The sequence below is a fragment of the Gadus macrocephalus genome, chromosome 21, assembly GCF_031168955.1.
Source record: "Gadus macrocephalus chromosome 21, ASM3116895v1".
NCBI classification, from domain to species: domain Eukaryota; kingdom Metazoa; phylum Chordata; class Actinopteri; order Gadiformes; family Gadidae; genus Gadus; species Gadus macrocephalus.
The window spans coordinates 19419041-19436824 of record NC_082402.1 but is presented as its reverse complement, the minus strand read 5'-3'; the positions used below and the strand labels follow the sequence as shown (position 1 = coordinate 19436824).

The 17784-nt window shown below is 51.9% G+C and overlaps 3 protein-coding genes and 1 long non-coding RNA gene across 5 annotated transcripts in view; all 4 read right to left on the bottom strand.

The window, feature by feature from the left end:
* The window catches only part of LOC132449982 (NACHT, LRR and PYD domains-containing protein 12-like), a 182311-nt gene that overhangs the window by 40481 nt on the left and 124046 nt on the right, over nt 1-17784 (bottom strand). The gene's annotated exons all lie outside the window — the stretch shown is intronic.
* LOC132449402 (uncharacterized) lies at nt 10500-17632 on the bottom strand. Its single transcript, XM_060041024.1, has 3 exons — nt 16928-17632; nt 10803-11331; nt 10500-10714 (listed from the first exon to the last, which is right to left on the bottom strand). Exons 1-3 carry the CDS (start codon nt 17454-17456, stop codon nt 10630-10632), a joined length of 1143 nt encoding a protein of 380 aa, XP_059897007.1. The 5' UTR covers nt 17457-17632; the 3' UTR covers nt 10500-10629.
* Nucleotides 12271-14911, bottom strand: LOC132450261 (uncharacterized). Its single transcript, XM_060042336.1, has 8 exons — nt 14739-14911; nt 14616-14685; nt 14184-14528; nt 14002-14137; nt 13902-13913; nt 13213-13810; nt 12830-13081; nt 12271-12721 (listed from the first exon to the last, which is right to left on the bottom strand). Exons 1-8 carry the CDS (start codon nt 14909-14911, stop codon nt 12271-12273), a joined length of 2037 nt encoding a protein of 678 aa, XP_059898319.1.
* Nucleotides 16326-16828, bottom strand: LOC132449489 (uncharacterized). Its single transcript, XR_009523588.1, has 3 exons — nt 16760-16828; nt 16582-16682; nt 16326-16475 (listed from the first exon to the last, which is right to left on the bottom strand). It is a non-coding gene; the product is annotated as an uncharacterized LOC132449489 (long non-coding RNA).

Genomic DNA, 17784 nt, shown 5'->3' with positions numbered 1-17784 from the left:
AGCCAAATGTGCTTGTTTGGGCAAATTTAGAAAATGTTATTGATTTTTGGATTTTTGAGTTATTGTTCAGTTATTGTTGCTATTGATATGGCTATTGTTACTATTGTGATTTGCACATGATCATTGCACTTTTGTTATTAAAAAAAAATGTTTTCCCCATCTTTTGGTCCGATCATTATTCATTGCTCCATACCTGTGCATAGGCCAGATTAAAAAAGAATATGAAATATTAAGAATATATTTAATATTTGGTAAATTAAATAAGTGTATTCAGGATCACCACTGAATTGTGATCACATTAAATAAAGAAGAAATAGCCAATTTGTTTTAACTCATAAATTAAATGAATTTAACCCAACCTTGTTGACTAGTTAACCCAATTCTGTAGTCAATACAACAAAAATACTGGGTTAGCAAAGTAACTCAACTGTCAAGTTGTACGGTTTTGTTTTGGTTTTTGGTGAGTTTTCAGTTTTGTTTGGTTGGTTTTAAGCACTGTGCTTTTCCCCAACTCGAAAAGGATGTGACACTGAAGGAGTTCTGAAGGCACTGGGTTTCACACAAGGACTGGACAGACAACAGTTATTCCCGTTTTTGGTCTTTCCTCTTTTTTTCTTTTTATTTAGAATATAGAGCACAAGTCCATAGGGTTGCAATGGTTAGCCCTTAGTCCTTAGGTAAAAAACCTAAGATAAACAGACATGAAGATACACAGAGCAGTAGTTAGTTGTCACTTGAATAAATGTGCAAAATGCAATAAACATGGATGAAATGTGCAAATATGCTATAATCCTGTGCAAAGTGAGTATACATTAGATTGAACATGAGCAGCCCCACTATGAAATATGAAGTGCCCGTGCCCAACTGGAGATGCGTGGTTAAAAGAGTTACAGCCATTTCGCTGGAACCACAATTAATAGACTGCAAAGTCTCAGATGCAATGCGCGCAGGCCATTAAGCTTTCGTCCCGTTTTTAACCAACATTAAAAACACTACAATGGTGACAATCAGAACAAACGCCAAGCTCCAAACATGCCGACCGTATACGCCACAAATCAAGTCAAACGAGACATGCGCTTACCGGCAGCCTCTCCAATTTTCAGCGTTACGTTTCCGCACAGCACTTTCCCAAACTGAGAGCCAGCACAGATTAATTTCCGTGTTACTCTCACCAGTGTGTCTCCCCAACCAAACGCCAACCAGATAAATAAGCACCTGTGAGCTGAATGCAGCACAACCAAATCAGTCGAACAGCGGACAGCTGACGCTCATTAGTTGACTCGCGCTTCTCTTCCCATTTACCGCGGCTAACACACCACCTACTTTTTCTATTTTTTTTCATTTCTGTTTTTAATTTTTCTCCCGTGCATTTTTCCTGTGAATTTAATCAAACCGCTGCAGACCTAGTCTGACGCGACACCCACACACACACACACACACACACACACCTGCACCTACAGACGCACACACCTGCATTTTCCCTGTGAATTCAAAACAAACCGCTGCAGACCTAGTCTGACGCGACACCTCCCACTCGAGCTTCCTGTGCCTAGACAGGAAGGTCGCACACAAAAACAAACTACATCACCATTAGGGGCACTGCTCCTCAACAGGCAATAAAACTATGAGCCGCCTAACATCTCTGCGCAGTACCACACAGTTGCGTTTCTCCTTCCGGTCACCAGAGGTGTGGACTGCTGGTTGCTGAGGGTGAACTGAGACACAGCTCCCTGTGGTGACAAGAACTTCAGCATCTCTAACGATGCCCTTTGGGTCAGAGGATACGGTGACGACTCGACCAAGTCTAAATTGCCCCCGCAAGGCATTCTGATCGCAGAGCCAAACAATGTCACCAACAGAAACATTCCTTTCTGCGGTGTGCCACTTGGACCGGACGAACAGGTTGGGGCCTGCGAGCTGGGACCAAGCTTTCCAGAACTCGTTGACCTGGGTTTGGATCTCTCGGAGCCGCTTGTAGGGGTAGTTCTGGAAGTCAAAGGACTTGAGGTCACCAGTCTGCGATGCTCGACCAAGGAGGAGAGAGTTTGGCGTCACGTATTGAACGCGGTCCTCCCGACTCTGCACTCTTGCATCAATAGGCCTCTCATTTGCCAGGTTTGCTGCCATCTGGAGGGCTGTGAGGAACTCGCTGAAGGTGAGGTTTGCCTGGGTGCACAGACTTTGAAGGGCTCTCTTTGTGATCTTTACGGCAGCTTCTGCAGCTCCATTTCGATGCGGTGAATCGGCAGGGAGCACTTTCCATGTCCAGCTTGTCCCATTCTTCACAGCATACTCTTCCAGGTTTGGCATGTCTTGGCTACCCAGGAAACTGTAAAGGTCTTCCAGCAGAGACTTTGCACCAACAAAGTTGGTTCCAGGGTCTGACCAGACCTTGGTGGGGTGCCCTCTGATGGCGGTGAACCTTTGGTAGGCCATGAGGAAGCTTTCCGTTGAAAGGCTGTTGACAAGGTCGATATGCAGAGCCCGGCTTGCCATGCAGCAGAAGACGACTCCCCAGACTTTCATGGAGACTCTTCTTTTGATGTCATCTCTGACCAGGTAAGGTCCGAACAGGTCGACCGACATGAATTGGAACGGCGCAGCAGGACTTGCCCTTTCTACGGGTAGGTCACCCATCACTTGTTGGCAGACTTGAGCTCTGGCCTTTTTGCAGTGGATGCACTTATTGATGACTTGTTGAGCCAGTCTCCTGCCTTGCACAACCCAAGCCTTTTGCCGCATTCTGAGTAGAGTGCCAGCAACTCCTTCATGGCCTTCTTGGTGACTTTGGCGTGCCAGCAGAGTCCCCAACCAGGTGTTGAAGGGGATCAGTGGAACAGCACGGCCATCTTCTTTAAAGTGCTGGACCCTGCCACCGCACAGCAACAGCCCGCTGGCTTCGTCCCTGTACGCGACCAGCCGGTTTGTTGTGGTGTCAGGGAAGGTAGCTCCTTCTTGTGCCGCGAGGCAGATGTCTCGGAAGGAGTCTTCTCTCTCGGCCACAGTGACTGTACCGGTCATTTGGACTGCCTCCCACTTTGGTTTCCCCCGGGCTTTGAGACCGAGAAATTTCTTTGCGGCCCTCCAGACCAGTGCAAGAGACTTTACCAGTCTGGTTAGGCTGCTGAACCGCTGGATTTTGCTGAACCGCTGGATTTTCACCAGATTTGTGACAGCGGATCCAGCAGGAGGCCTGTGCAGATTAGTGGGGTTTGAGCTTGGTTCCGTCTTGGGTTCCTTCTTTGCTCCAGATCGGGTCAGTGCAGCAACGAATGGTTCTCTCTGGCTTCCACAGCAACATCTTTTGCAGATTTCACGGGCCACTCACGCTCGGGGAGGCTCAGAAACTTGGGACCAAGCTGCCATTCAGTGTCTTCGTCCAGCTCCTCCGGGCATGCCCCTCTTGAGATAATGTCTGCGATGTTGAGAGGCCCAGGAACCCACCACCAGTCTTGGACGTTTGTGCTGCCTTGGATTTCTCCAATTCTATTGGCAAAAAACGTTTGGTAGCCGTAGCTCTCACGTTGGATGGCCCCCAGGACTGTCCGGCTGTCGATCAGGTGGTACCACTTTTCCACACGGATACTACAGTGCTTCTGGAAGTACTTCTTTAGACGGCCAGCGTAGACGGCACCGCAGACTTCAGCCTTGACAGCGTCGCCCTTGTGGTCTAGAGGAGTCAACCTGGCTTTGGCTTCGACCAGTCGTAGGGTCACAGCGTGTTGCATTTCCCACCGTAGGTACAGTACAGCACCATAGGAACGCTCGCTGCCATCGGAGAAGGTGATACCGCAGGGTTTGGCACAAGAGTCAGGTGGTGTCAAGGCTCTGGTGAACTTCAGCCGACTGAGCTCAGCGTAGTCTTCAAGGAGGCAGATGGCGTCTTCCCGAAGGCCCTCGGACAAAGGTGCGTCCCATGTATCCTCAGCTGGACTGTACTTAACTCTTGCCTCCTGGAATGCTCTTCTTACCAGGATGGCTCCCTTCTGCTTGACCGGTGTTGCAAGGCCGAGGGGATCGTACAGCCCAGAGACTTGACTGAGGAGCTCTCGCCGGGTAAGTGGATTTGGTGCCTGGGCCCTGACTTCCTCTTTTGACAGGTTTACTCCCAGCCGCATTTTCTTCTTCTTTTTGGAGAAGTTCACAGCCACCATTAGGTGCAGCTTGTCGTGCTCTGGATCGTACCCAAGACCCAGGGCTTTGTTGTTCTCCACTGAGAGTTGGTTTGGGAGGACCATCACTGAGGGTTCTTTCTTCTGGGGGTCACCTGGTTCTGACCTCCCACTTTGGACCATCACTGAGGGTTCTTTCTTCTGGGGGTCACCTGGTTCTGACCTCCCACTTTGGCCTGAGTAGACCCATGGCTTCATATAGAATCCACCAGCTTCCAGGATGTGCTCAACGTTTGCCGTGATTTGCTTGAGCTTGTTCAGGTTGTCATTCGAGACCAAGATGTCATCGACATACGCGTCTTGCTCCAGCACTCGACGCTCTTCTGCGAGATGGTGGAACATGGGCAAATTTGCAGTTTCCCGCATGGCGACTTGTGCGATACAGCCTGCTGGTTTGTCGCCAATGTTGACTCTCGTGATGGCATATTCCTGGATGTCACCCTCCTCAGAGTCTCTCCACAGGAAGCGGTGGAGGTGCACTTCTTGGTCCTCAAGCCATACAGAATTGTACATTTTTTTTATGTCACCAAGTGCGGCGAAGACGCCTTGCCGGAATCGGATGAGGACAGCACGAATGTCGTTAAGGACGTCTGGACCTTTGAGGAGTAGGTCATTCAGGCTCTGGCCCTTGAATTTCTGACTGCTATTCCAGACGAGACGGACTGGTGTCGTCACAGAGTGCGGATTTGGAGCAATCAAGTGGCTGATGTACCACACAGGCCCAGTCCAGCTTGCCGAATCTTCTTTGGACAGTTTAACTGCAGCTCTCCGGTCGACCATCTCATGGACTTGAGCTTTGTAGGCCGCCTTCCATTTTGGCTCCTTTGCCAACTGTTTTTCTGTCCTCAGGAATGTTGCTTCGACAGCTCTCCTGTTGTTCGGCAGTGTTGCTGGGTCTTCCACCCAGGGGTATTTGGCATGCCAGTGTGGTTTCTCGCTGTGGCGATCTCCGGTGGTGTATGTCAGTCCACTTTTTATTTGCTCCAGTTCTCGCTCCTCTGAGATTGACATCTCCTTCCCTCCAGGCTGGCAATTTCCACACCTGCAGCCGCCGCACCTGGGCTCGCACGCGGCCCCGATGCTGTCCCACTTCCACCAGTTCATGAAGTCTCGACTGGCAGAAGATGTAGTGGCCTGGGCAAGTTGAGGTGGCTGCACTGGGCCATGGGTGATCTCTCTGTACCCTACAGCTGCTGTGCGCATGGAGCGAGCAAAGTGGGTTCTGGACCCGTGGGCAGTGATCTTGACTTCCTCCAAGAGGTCTGGATGAGAGCCGCCCACTGTTTTCCCGAGGGGGCCATCCCACAGGACAAGGTCACCGATGGAGCGCACCTTTTGCGGGACGAGTTGCCCTTCTTTGTGGCTGATGAGCAGCCCGATCTTGGTGGGACGGACCAGTTCATGGAGAGGGACGTCGGGGAATAGTTTCTGCAGAGTCTTGGGTGGCACATGACGACTGACCTTTGCGATGCTGTCCAGCCCGTAGCACACGAGCTGGTGGGATCTGAGGGTTCCTTTTGAAGTTGAGACCCGGATCTTCAGGAGGTAACGCTTGGTCTCCACTGTCACCTGCATCCCACCGACTCCATGGACTATGAGCGTCACAACCTCACTCCTCAAATTCAGCTCACCAGCAGCTTCATGAGTTATGTAATTTGTGTCGGACGCCAAGTCTATTAACGTCCCAATCCTTTGGCCAGCGTTTGCGGTGACTTCCAGGATCATCATGATGACAGGGAACTCCTCAAGGCCATTTTCTGCCAGCAGACTCCTCCCTGGCACTGCAGAACTGGACGTCTTGGCGACAGAGTTGCAGAACGCGTTCCGACATCGCTGAGCAAGGTCGGGGGCCAGGCTCTTCAGGAACTCTTCTTGGGCCTCTGTGCCCTTTTTCCCTCCACCTTGTGCTGGACTGGGCTTTGGCCACCGTGGCCCATCGCCTTGGCTTCCAGCTTTGGGACAGAGGTAGAAGTGATGGCCCAGGCCTGGAGCACCCTTACACCCCTCATTCTTGCACAGGAAGGTGGTCTTGCACTCTGCGTAAACGTCGTGGACCTCGAGACACCTCCCACATGCGCCGATCCGCTCAATTGCTTCCTTCTTCTCAGGTACTTTGAGAGTTTTGAATTTTTTGCAGTAGTACAGCTTTTTCCTGTGGCCCCTCTCTCCACAGACAACGCAGGGTGCTTGGGTGCTTTGGGAGTTGGTGGTCTTTGTGTGCGCATGCCTTTGTGGGACTCTAATGTCTCTCCTGCTGGGTTCATCATCCTTCAGTTGGTCTAGCTGCTCATAAATCTTCTCCTGACTTCTCAGGAACTTGAGGAGCATGTCAAACCTGTCTTCCGGGGAGGCGTCTTCAGAGTCTTCCTCTTCTGCCACATGGAGCAGCCATTCCTTCTTTAGGCCCTCTGGCAGCTTACTTTCCAGGGACTTCGTGACGAGTGGGTTCTTTAGAGCGCCAGTGTTTCCCAGTGCACTGAGGTCGTACAGGGCCCTTTCCACGATTTGGATTAAGTCCACAATCTTCCTAGGTTGGTGACTTTTTACTGGTGGCAGCGCCTGTAGTTCCTCAATGATTTCCAGTGCAATAGAAGTTTTGTTGCCGAACCGGTTTTCGAGGACCCGGAAGATCTCCTCTGCCGTCCCGTAAGTTGACAGGCGCAGATCTCTTGCCACTTTGTCCTCCAGGCTGCCCAACAGCTGGATCTTCTTCACCTCTTTGGACCCGGTTGGTTCTCCTTGCCTTTGGAGTGCCTCCCATTCCCTCCTCCAGAGGTAGAAGTTGCGCTTGTTGCCATCAAACTGTGGAAGCGCTGTTGGCTTCAGCTTGATGGTGGGTGACTGGTGTGATGTTTTTTCTGAGGACTTGCAGTCCAGCTTTGTCTGCAGCAGGCCAGCCTTCTCAGAGGTTAACTCCAACAGTGAGCCCTCCACATTCCAGATGCGCTGCTGGAAGTCAGGTCGCTCCTCATCTGGGACCCACCGAGTCCATTGCCGCATGGTGTCTTTCGTTCTCTTCACCAGCCGCTCGAGGTTGCCGAGCATCAGCTCATAAACCTCCAGCCTCAGGTCGGACTTTCTTCCCGTCAGCCGCTTGCAGTCCTTTTCAGCTGCCTCCAGTGCAAGAGCAAGTTCAGAGCAGCCAAAACTTTGCCACAGCACCTTTTGGACGACATCCTCCACCTCTTCCAGTTTCTCTTCGCAGTCCTCTGTCGTTCTCTTCACCTCAGCATCGATGTCTGCTTTCGCAGTGGCTTCGAGCTCCGACTCGTCGGTGAAGATTTCCACCTCCTCATTTGCCTCCATCACCTTTTCAGCGTCAAGCTTGACCTTGCTGAAGGCCTCCATCAGTTCTTCCGCCGACATTTTCCGGCAGGACTTCAGAAGTGAGTTTGCTTGTCGGGTGAACCTCTGTTTGGCAGTCGTTCTCTCTCTTTTCAGCTGTTGTAGAGACTTTGAATCGGCCATTTTGGGCTTTGGGAAGATCGATGGGCCTGGATTTTCAGCGGCAGGCGGGCTGGGCGTGGACTCAGCGGCAGGCGGGCTGGGCGTGGACTCAGCGGCAGGCGGGCTGGGCGTGGACTCAGCGGCAGGCGGGCTGGGCGTGGACTCAGCGGCAGGCGGGCTGGGCGTGGACTCAGCGGCAGGCGGGCTGGGCGTGGACTCAGCGGCAGGCGGGCTGGGCGTGGACTCAGCGGCAGGCGGGCTGGGCGTGGACTCAGTCTGGCTGGATCCGCGGTTTTTTACTGTCAAGTTGTACGGTTTTGTTTTGGTTTTTGGTGAGTTTTCAGTTTTGTTTGGTTGGTTTTAAGCACTGTGCTTTTCCCCAACTCGAAAAGGATGTGACACTGAAGGAGTTCTGAAGGCACTGGGTTTCACACAAGGACTGGACAGACAACAGTTATTCCCGTTTTTGGTCTTTCCTCTTTTTTTCTTTTTATTTAGAATATAGAGCACAAGTCCATAGGGTTGCAATGGTTAGCCCTTAGTCCTTAGGTAAAAAACCTAAGATAAACAGACATGAAGATACACAGAGCAGTAGTTAGTTGTCACTTGAATAAATGTGCAAAATGCAATAAACATGGATGAAATGTGCAAATATGCTATAATCCTGTGCAAAGTGAGTATACATTAGATTGAACATGAGCAGCCCCACTATGAAATATGAAGTGCCCGTGCCCAACTGGAGATGCGTGGTTAAAAGAGTTACAGCCATTTCGCTGGAACCACAATTAATAGACTGCAAAGTCTCAGATGCAATGCGCGCAGGCCATTAAGCTTTCGTCCCGTTTTTAACCAACATTAAAAACACTACAATGGTGACAATCAGAACAAACGCCAAGCTCCAAACATGCCGACCGTATACGCCACAAATCAAGTCAAACGAGACATGCGCTTACCGGCAGCCTCTCCAATTTTCAGCGTTACGTTTCCGCACAGCACTTTCCCAAACTGAGAGCCAGCACAGATTAATTTCCGTGTTACTCTCACCAGTGTGTCTCCCCAACCAAACGCCAACCAGATAAATAAGCACCTGTGAGCTGAATGCAGCACAACCAAATCAGTCGAACAGCGGACAGCTGACGCTCATTAGTTGACTCGCGCTTCTCTTCCCATTTACCGCGGCTAACACACCACCTACTTTTTCTATTTTTTTTCATTTCTGTTTTTAATTTTTCTCCCGTGCATTTTTCCTGTGAATTTAATCAAACCGCTGCAGACCTAGTCTGACGCGACACCCCCACACACACACACACACACACACACACACCTGCACCTACAGACGCACACACCTGCATTTTCCCTGTGAATTCAAAACAAACCGCTGCAGACCTAGTCTGACGCGACATCAACTGTGGTGTAAATATAACCAAAAGCTTTGTTAAAATAACCCAGCAGTCTGGGTAAACGGGTAACCCAACATGTTGGGTTAAACCGTCAACCCATTTGGTTGGGTTATCCTAACTCAACGCTTGGTCGGTCCTATATTAAACCAGCAGTTGGGTTAAGATTGGGTTGTTTTTAACCTATTATTGCTCTGTATTTTATTGTATTGCTTTTTTATTGTGTTTTTTTATCAAACCGAACCATTAGAGAGTGATTCATTGTGTGAGTAGAGGTATATATAAAAACCAGGATCATGCCGTCAATGTGTTACCTCCTGTTTCACATGTACTAAAATCACATATACCTTCCTCTGCGCCCTCGTGGCGCAGAGGAAGGTTACCGTTCTTCACTATCGGGGACCGGCCCACGGCACAGCCGCGGGCAGGTCCGGTTTGGCGCCCCCTTCTGGCCACCGCACCCCGGGCCGGTCCTGGCCCCCGCGGGCACCTCGGACCGAGAATTTGTTCGGTCCAACCGGTCAAACCGACGGTTCGGGGTCGAAATTGGAACGCACCGTCGGCTTTGATCAGAGGCCGAAATCGGAACGAACGGAACGCAACGGAACGCACAGGGTCAGGTCGGGACACGGGTGGAAACGCCCATGTCGAGGGACCGGTGCCTTTATAAACAAGCTGTTTGTCTGATTCAACCCGTGTCCGTTATTGCAATACATTGCTTGTTTATCAAAGAAGGCTTTATTTTCAATGTATTGCTTGTTTATCAAAGAGAGGCTTTATTTTCAATGTATTGCTTGTTTATTAAAGAACGGCTTTATTTTCAATGTATTGCTTGTTTATTAAAGAACGGCTTTATTTTCAATGTATCGATTGTGTGGAACGTCTCTCTCACGCCGAAATCAACACACGCCAAGTCGTTCAAAGCCTGTAGTAGGGCGTTTATTCATTAAATAAAGGGGAAAATCAGAAATCATACGTGTGACTCCGTGAGCCACGGTGGTGTCCAGGGGAATTGTCTCTCCGGCCGGGCCGGTCTCGTCCCTGGAGGGGGAGGTCACTCCCGTCGGTGAGGCCTCTTGGGCTCCGGCTGGTGGATATCGGTGGTATACGCCATCCACCGCCTCTCCCTCTGGCCGCCTGGCGTGAGGGTTTGGGGCCGGGTTTTGATAATTGTTTATCAAAGAAGGCTTTATTTTCAATGTGATTGCTTATTAAAGAATGGCTTTATTTTCAATGTGATTGCTTATTAAAGAATGGCTTTATTTTCAATGTGATTGCTTATTAAAGAATGGCTTTATTTTCAATGTATTGATTGTTTATCAAAGAGCGGCTTTATTGCTTGTTTGTTAAAGAATGCCTTTATTTTCAATGTGTTTATTAAAGGCTTTATATTCAATGTGATTGTTTCTTAAAGAATGGCTTTATTTCGAGACGCTTTTACACTGTTTCTTATGTATTGCTTTTTATTATTCAACTAAAAACATTTGTTATCATTGTTGTTGTGGACTTGTTGCTTAAAGTAAAAAGAAGGGACAAGCGTGTGTAATACAAATAGATTTATTAAATTAAAAACAAGCACAACACAGGAGGGGGGTTCCCGGGGAGGAGCAGCCTCACACTCTGCCGGGGCTGTGTTCCTCTCCAGGGTCTGACGCCGGGCCCTTCGCCCTCCTCTCCTCCCGCTGCTTCCTCTGCTTCCTGGTGAACAGATTTCAACATTGAATTTTAGTTCTTTAGGTAAATGCAAGCAGTTTACTTGGAACACATTCAGAAACAATCAATTCACCTCTTTGGCTTTCGCCTCTTGCGGTCCCTCCTCTCGGCCAGCCACAGGTCTACGCCTTTGCCGGCGTAGAGGGAGCAGAAACTCTCCCCATCGAACCGGCTGTGGCCAAAGTCCTTCTGCGCCGGCTGGAGGCACCGCTGGCAGTTTGCGTCGAGGGGAAGAGGAGCCGCCGACCTGCTCCTCCTTCCTGCGGGCGATGTTCCACAGGGTGGTCCTGGGCACCTTCCCGGCGTCCTCCGGGGCCTGTTGGCTGATGAGCCACTCACGAGCGGTGAGGCCGCCTCCGACTCGCAGTACGCACTGCTCTTGTAGAGCGCGTGCCCCGTGTCCAGGGTCCTGGGTTGGGCGCACGTGGGGCAGGGGTCCCCCGGCTGGCATTGGGGCTTCCCCTTTTGCTCCTCCAGCACCCGGGTGTCCTGCCTTAGGCGAGACTTGAAGCGGCACAGGGTAACCCTGTGTGGCGTCCCCCTGTGCTTCCTCTTCCTCTTTGATGGAGGAGGAGGAGGAGGAGCAGCAGCGCTGTCGGACTCTGAGCACAACGCAATATAGAACTCTTTTAGTCTAGGTCAAATGAAATGGATGGATGTGCACACACACACACACACATTTAGCAAGTTAGATACACACCTTCTGGTTCCACGGCCTCTGGCTCAGGCTGCGCTCCGAGGTTGCTGTTACTGGCTTCCATCGTAGTGTGGTTTAGAGGCATCTCCTGCAGCCATATTTGAACCTTGAACGGGAAGGGGGTGGACCTTCACCTTCACCTGCACACGGGAGACTTTCCCGAGGCCAGCTGCCCTGCCTGATCTTTTGTCTTAGCTTGATCAGTCATCCTGATAGACAAAAGAGTCCAAGTTGGAGGTGTGAAATTAACTCAGGGTGTCGGGGGGGGCTCTCTGCGCTTCAGTTCTATTTCCCACTGCCACTGTCATGATAGATGTGTGTGATGTGTGTGTGTCCATCATGCTGTTTGAAGTGTTGTGTGTGTGTGTGTGTGTGGCAGTTAGACATGATTTAAGGAAAATACTCGGACAGCCAAAAAGGTAGCAGGAATTAATTGATGCGCATGCATGATCTGGAAAAAATAATGACTTTTAGCAACCCTCTTTTATGTGTTGTTAATTTATACATTGTTTAATAAAGAATGGCTTTTTTTCAACCCACTTTGTTTTTATTTGATTTATCGTTTATTAAAAAATGGCTTTATTTCAACCAGCCTTTAAGGTGTGTTTTCTTTTTGTGATGTGATTTGAGCAAAAATCATTCTTTCTTCCACACAAACGACAGAGTCTTTCGGTAACGGTAGGCTGTTTATCTTATATAAACACACACACACACACATATATATATACATACACAATATACAATGGCTGGTGGTCCCTCTACACAGCCAGCCACAGCTCCACACTGCTGCTGGGGGGGGGGGGAGAGAATGTCAGGGTGGCGGCGGGGGCCGCGCGGTCTCTGGTCAGCCGATCACGGCGCCACTGCTCCACCGTTCCTCCGTCGGCCCACGGGCACGACGCTCCTTCTCCTCCAGGACCCTGTGCCTCCAGGCAGTGGTGCGGGACATGGCTCCACCAATGGCGACGGCCGGAGCGGCAATGGCTGGAGCGGTGGCCGCGGCTGAGAGCGGGCTGAGGTCCGGGGGGGCGGTGGCGGCGGCGGCGGTGGCGGCGGCACTCTGCTGCTTCACGACGAGGTCGTAGAGCTCCGGGGCCAGCGGCCCTCTGATCGTTGCAGCCAGACCAGAGGCATCCGCGGGCAGGCGGTGCTGGAGGGGCTGGTCTGGCTGCTGGGGCTGCTGCAGCAGAGTCCGTGGGGCCGACAGGGGCTCCGCTGCAGTCTGGGGAGCGCTGGGCCCCGGGACTGCGAGGGAGAGGGTGTCCCTCATCATGCTTTTTTCCCTGGTGTTTTGCCTTTCAAGAAATAGAAACAATGCGTTAATTATGACTACAAAGATATCAATCACGACGACAAACACACACACACACATCAGTTCTGCGAGCCAAAGTATATGGACTTACCACATGGACAGGGTCCGCTGGTTCACGTCGTACAGCTGGATGCGGGTGCTCGCCATGAGGGCAGGACAGTTGACCACGTTGTCCTGGATCAATTTGTAGTCCCTCATGACGGCACCCCAGCGGTTGAGGCGTGCCCCGGCGATGGTCTTGGCGTCGCCGCTGTGGACGCGGCACAGCTCCAACATGATGGCCTCGACGACCCTGCTGAGGCTTGGGTACTGTGCCGCTCCCGCACCCTTACCCACGACGACACTGCAGAGAGAGAGAGAGAGAGAGAGAGAGAGAGAGAGAGAGAGAGAGAGAGAGAGCGAGAGCGTGTTAGTTACTGATTATAGGGGGCTGTAAAAAAAAAGATTGAAGGAAATTGTTAATGCACTGCTTACCGCTTCACACTGTCCACTCCCGGGATGTGGGCGTGGCGGTTGCTGGTCTTGAACCGACCTTTAGCCAGCCGGTCCTGGTGGCGGGGGGGGAAGGTCACCGGCGCCTTGTCCCGCTCCGTCAGCCTCTCCCAGAGAGCGATGATGCCTCTGGTCTGACGGGCGGTGACGAAGGCGTGGTGACGCAGCTCCACGAGGCCGTGGGCCAGGGCCACCGCGTGGTGGTACCCGGGCTGACCGTCCGGCCCGACGACGTCCTGAAAGAAAACGCACACACGGCACACGATGAGACGCCGCACGCAAACACCGCGGCCGATATGAAATGTGGACAGGCGACTGCCACTCACTTCCTCCTCCTCCACCTCGGAAAGGGGCGATCCCAAGGTGGCATCGACCTGGAGCACACCGCAGGGCTCCTGGAGCAGGGCGCTGTGGTGTGCCAGGAGACGGATCTCCTCTGGCTCCTCCTTCGGCTGCTCCTCCTCCTCGAAGCCGTCATCGGCGGGGGCCTCTTCCTCCTCGGCCCCATCCAGAGGGTCGGGATCCGGCTGCAGCACAGCGCCCGACTGGGAGTACAGGTACTCCTCCCCCAAGAGTTCCCCTGCAGAGAGAGTGAGAGAGAGAGAGAGAGAGAGAGAGAGAGAGAGAGAGAGAGAGACCCTCCAGCAGGTACACCTGATAGTGGAGCTCACTAGAGGTGGTACCTGTACATAAAACACGAGGGGGAGAAGAGTTAGTGAAAAAGGAAATCAAACAAACAGAACTTTGTCAACGCGGTGGAAATAGATTTACCCGGAACGAAGCGGCACTGGTGCAGGTGGAAGGACTCGAGGGAGGTGGAGCCGCGAGCGCACCGGAAGACGGGGAGCCTCACACCACCCTTGGTGATCTCTCCCGTCTTGGTGTACAGCTCCACCCCCTCTGGGTCCTGGACGCAGTCGAGCCCACTCAAAGATGGCGAAGGACAGCCTGGCCATGAAGAGGCCGTAGAGCTGGTGGCTGTCGGTGGTGACGCCCCTCGCGAAGCGCCGCATGAGGTGCCACACGTCCAGCCGCACCACCAGCTCCTGCCACTCGTGGTACATGCCGTGCGTGGCAGAATTGCCCACGGCGGCACAGCAGTCCCGGTCCACATACAGGACCCTCGGACGGGCCTTCCCGGCTTCCCGGTACCGCCGCATCAGGCCGGCCGCCATGTTGGTCAGTCCCTCCCCCTCGGCCGAGGTGAGAACGGACACGAGCACCTGCCCGTACTCGTTGCCAACGTTGGTCATCCAGGCGGCAGAACCGGCGGCGGCGCCCGCAAGCTTTTTGGCGATCTGCAAGACACAAACACACGTTTAGACACACGGACGGACGGACGGACGGACGGACAGACGGACGGCACACAGAGAGAGAAACCTCACCTTCTTGGTGGAGTCCATCTTTAGGATGTCTCCGAAGATCGACATCACCCTGGCCTTGGTCTCGTCCAGCCTGGTCATGGCCTCCAGCACGTACACCCGACCAAACCAGGTGAGCCCGGGCACCTTGCGAAGGTCGGCAGGGACACGTCGTCCTTCCGGGCCGCTCCGGGTCCCCTCAGCTTGCGGAGCACAGACAGGTAGGCGATGGAGCGCTGCATCCAGTCCCTGGAGTGCTGCTCCACCAGGGAGGCACGGAGGCGAGAGACGCTGTTGCCCAAGGTGCGCTCCTTGAGCATCGCTATCACCGCTCTGTCACAGGACAACCTGGAAACAGAGAACACACAGTTAACCGTAGTTAACCACGAGCGACAATACGCTGGGTAAACGCAGAATGACTAAAAGTGACATCCTTGTAGGTCAGAACGGCCGGGAATTCCTCGCGGTGAGCAACGTCCAGCTGCTCCAGGATGTCCTGCGACCAGCCCGCCACCTTCTTGCCGCAGGAGGGGCACTGAAGGCACTCTGTGGCCATATAATAGTGTTTAGTCGATATAATAGTCGATAGTGTTTAAATGTGGTCGATAGTGTAAATGTGGGCGAGAGTGTTTAAATGTGGTCGATAGTGTTTAAATGTGGTCGATAGTGTTTAAATGTGGTCGATAGGGTTTACATGTTTAAATGTGGTCGATAGTGTTTAATTGTGGTCGATAGTGTTTAATTGTGGTCGATAGGGTTTACATGTTTAAATGTGGTCGATAGTGTTTATATATGGTCGATAGGGTTTACATGTGGTCGATAGGGTTTACATGTGGTCCATAGTGTTTAAATGTGGTCCATAGTGTTTAAATGTGGGCGATAGTGTTTAAATGTGGGCGATAGTGTTTAAATGTGGTCGATAGTGTTTACATGTGGTCGATAGGGTTTACATGTTTAAATGTGGTCGATAGTGTTTATATATGGTCGATAGGGTTTACATGTGGTCCATAGTGTTTAAATATGGTCGATAGGGTTTACGTGTGGTCCATAGTGTTTAAATGTGGGTGATAGTGTTTAAATGTGGGCGATAGTGTTTACATGTGGTCGATAGGGTTTACATGTGGTCCATAGTGTTTAAATATGGTCGATAGTGTTTAAATGTGGTCGGTAGTGTTTACATGTGGTCGATATTGTTTAAATGTGATCGACAGTGTTTAAATATGGTCGATAGTGTTTAAATATGTTATTTTCCCTCACTCTCCACCTCATCCCTAACTCTCCACCTCAAGCTGGTGTGTAGTGAGCGTTCTGGCACCGATTGGCTGCCGTGCATCACCCAAGTGGGTGCTACATATTGGTGGTGGTTAGTGAGGTCCCCCCTTCACTTTAGGCGTCTTTGAGTGTTATTAATTATTATTATTCTTCATGTTTAACCTCTGTTTTCCTTTTATTCCTAGTCTGTTTTACATAGTTTTGAATGATGACTATATGCTCTGTAAGGTGACCTTGGGTGTCTTGAAAGGCGCCTCTAAATTAAATGTATTATTATTATTATTATTATAATACCACCCGCTCCTGTCCAAGACCCTCCGCACGGTCTTGTATAGGCCAGCGCCCATCAGCTTGCGCCCATCAGTGGGGCACTTGAGGTGGCACGCCCACATCCGATACGGAAGCCAGAGGAAGAAGGGGCGCTGGAAGAAGGCGTGGGCTGTGGCGGGGGGGTTGCGTGTAGAGGAGCCGGGCGCCTGGCGGGTACCACCACAGTCGGGGCGGTGTGGTGAGCACAGCCTTCCCGCTGCTGGGGTCCCTGCGGAACAGCGCCCGGCCCACACACTCCTGCTGCTCCTCAGGCAGCGTCTTCCTCCAGCTGAGGGGAAGCAGCTGAAACACACACGCAGCAGACACACACAGTTAGCGGGTGTGAATGTTCAGCAGACAGGCACACATAAACACACACATCATATACACACACACACATTACACAAACCTCTTTGCCGGAGGCAGGCCTCGTGGCCATTGGTCCTGGTCCTGGACCTGGTGCTGGTCCTTCCAGCGGGGCCGCGGCTGGCGGGGCGTCCCTGGACGTGCCTGACAACCCATATGAGCGTTAGGGAGGTGCGTTAAACGTGCGGTACAAGTGTATTCACATCAAAACGTATACTCACTGGGAGGGTCGACCTCGTCGGCAGCGGCGAGCAGTTCGGCGTCGGTCGGGTCAGAGTAGGAGACGCCTGCAAAGAACGACAACGAGACGACAACATGAAGTGATGAAGCACTGGTGTGTTGTTTAAAGCACCTCCCAGGCTGTTTTGTAGACGGTACAGTCTACTTACGTTCAACTCTCTTGGTCCCGCTCGCCATACAGGGACTTGTAGGTCCGGTGCGAATGCACCCCGAACCCCACCAGCGCGTCGTCCAGCCCCTGGAAGACGCGGAGCCCTCGCACAACCTACGCCTGGCGACGGCCGTCACCATGGGTGGGAACAGCCCGGCGTAGGAGGCGAGGGCGTCCTTGTTCTCCATGAGGGGCGACTTGCTGGTGTCCCCTCCCTCTCTCTCCATCTGGTGGGACGCCAAGATGGTGACGGCGTACCCCACCGCATTTCCCAGCAGCCACTTGAAAGTTTGACCGCGGTACAGGCCAAACTGCACCTCGCTCTCCGCCAGCACAAACTCGCCCGACATGCCACCCTTCTGCAGGGCTCTGGCCCTCGCCTCGGCTCGAACCACATCACCCCTCTTCACCTGAGACCCAGTGGCAGAGGCCTGGCGTTTGCTTGCCACTGCGTCAGCGGCATCAGAGGGGCGAAGGGTGAGCTCGGAGGAAGAGGGTTCGAAATGGAAAAGGGGAGCAAAAGACATTTTCTGAAAGACAAGAAGAAAAAAAACAAGTCAGTGAAGTGTATTACAATGTACTAATTGGGTGTTAAGATAACAATGTTGATAACAATGTTAATGTCAGGAGATCAGCCCATTAGGCAGGCCCGCCGCTCCCTATACGCATTAAAGGCAGAGTGCTTAGCTCACCTAGTACCTGGGGGGGGGGGGGGGGCAATTACAATAACAATTACATTATTGAATTAAAAATATATATAAATTAGTCATGAAGAGGCCCACCGTTGTTTATTCTTAATTGTATAACCTATCACTCAATTTCGGCAAATTAGAGTTTTTTTTACCCAACATACAA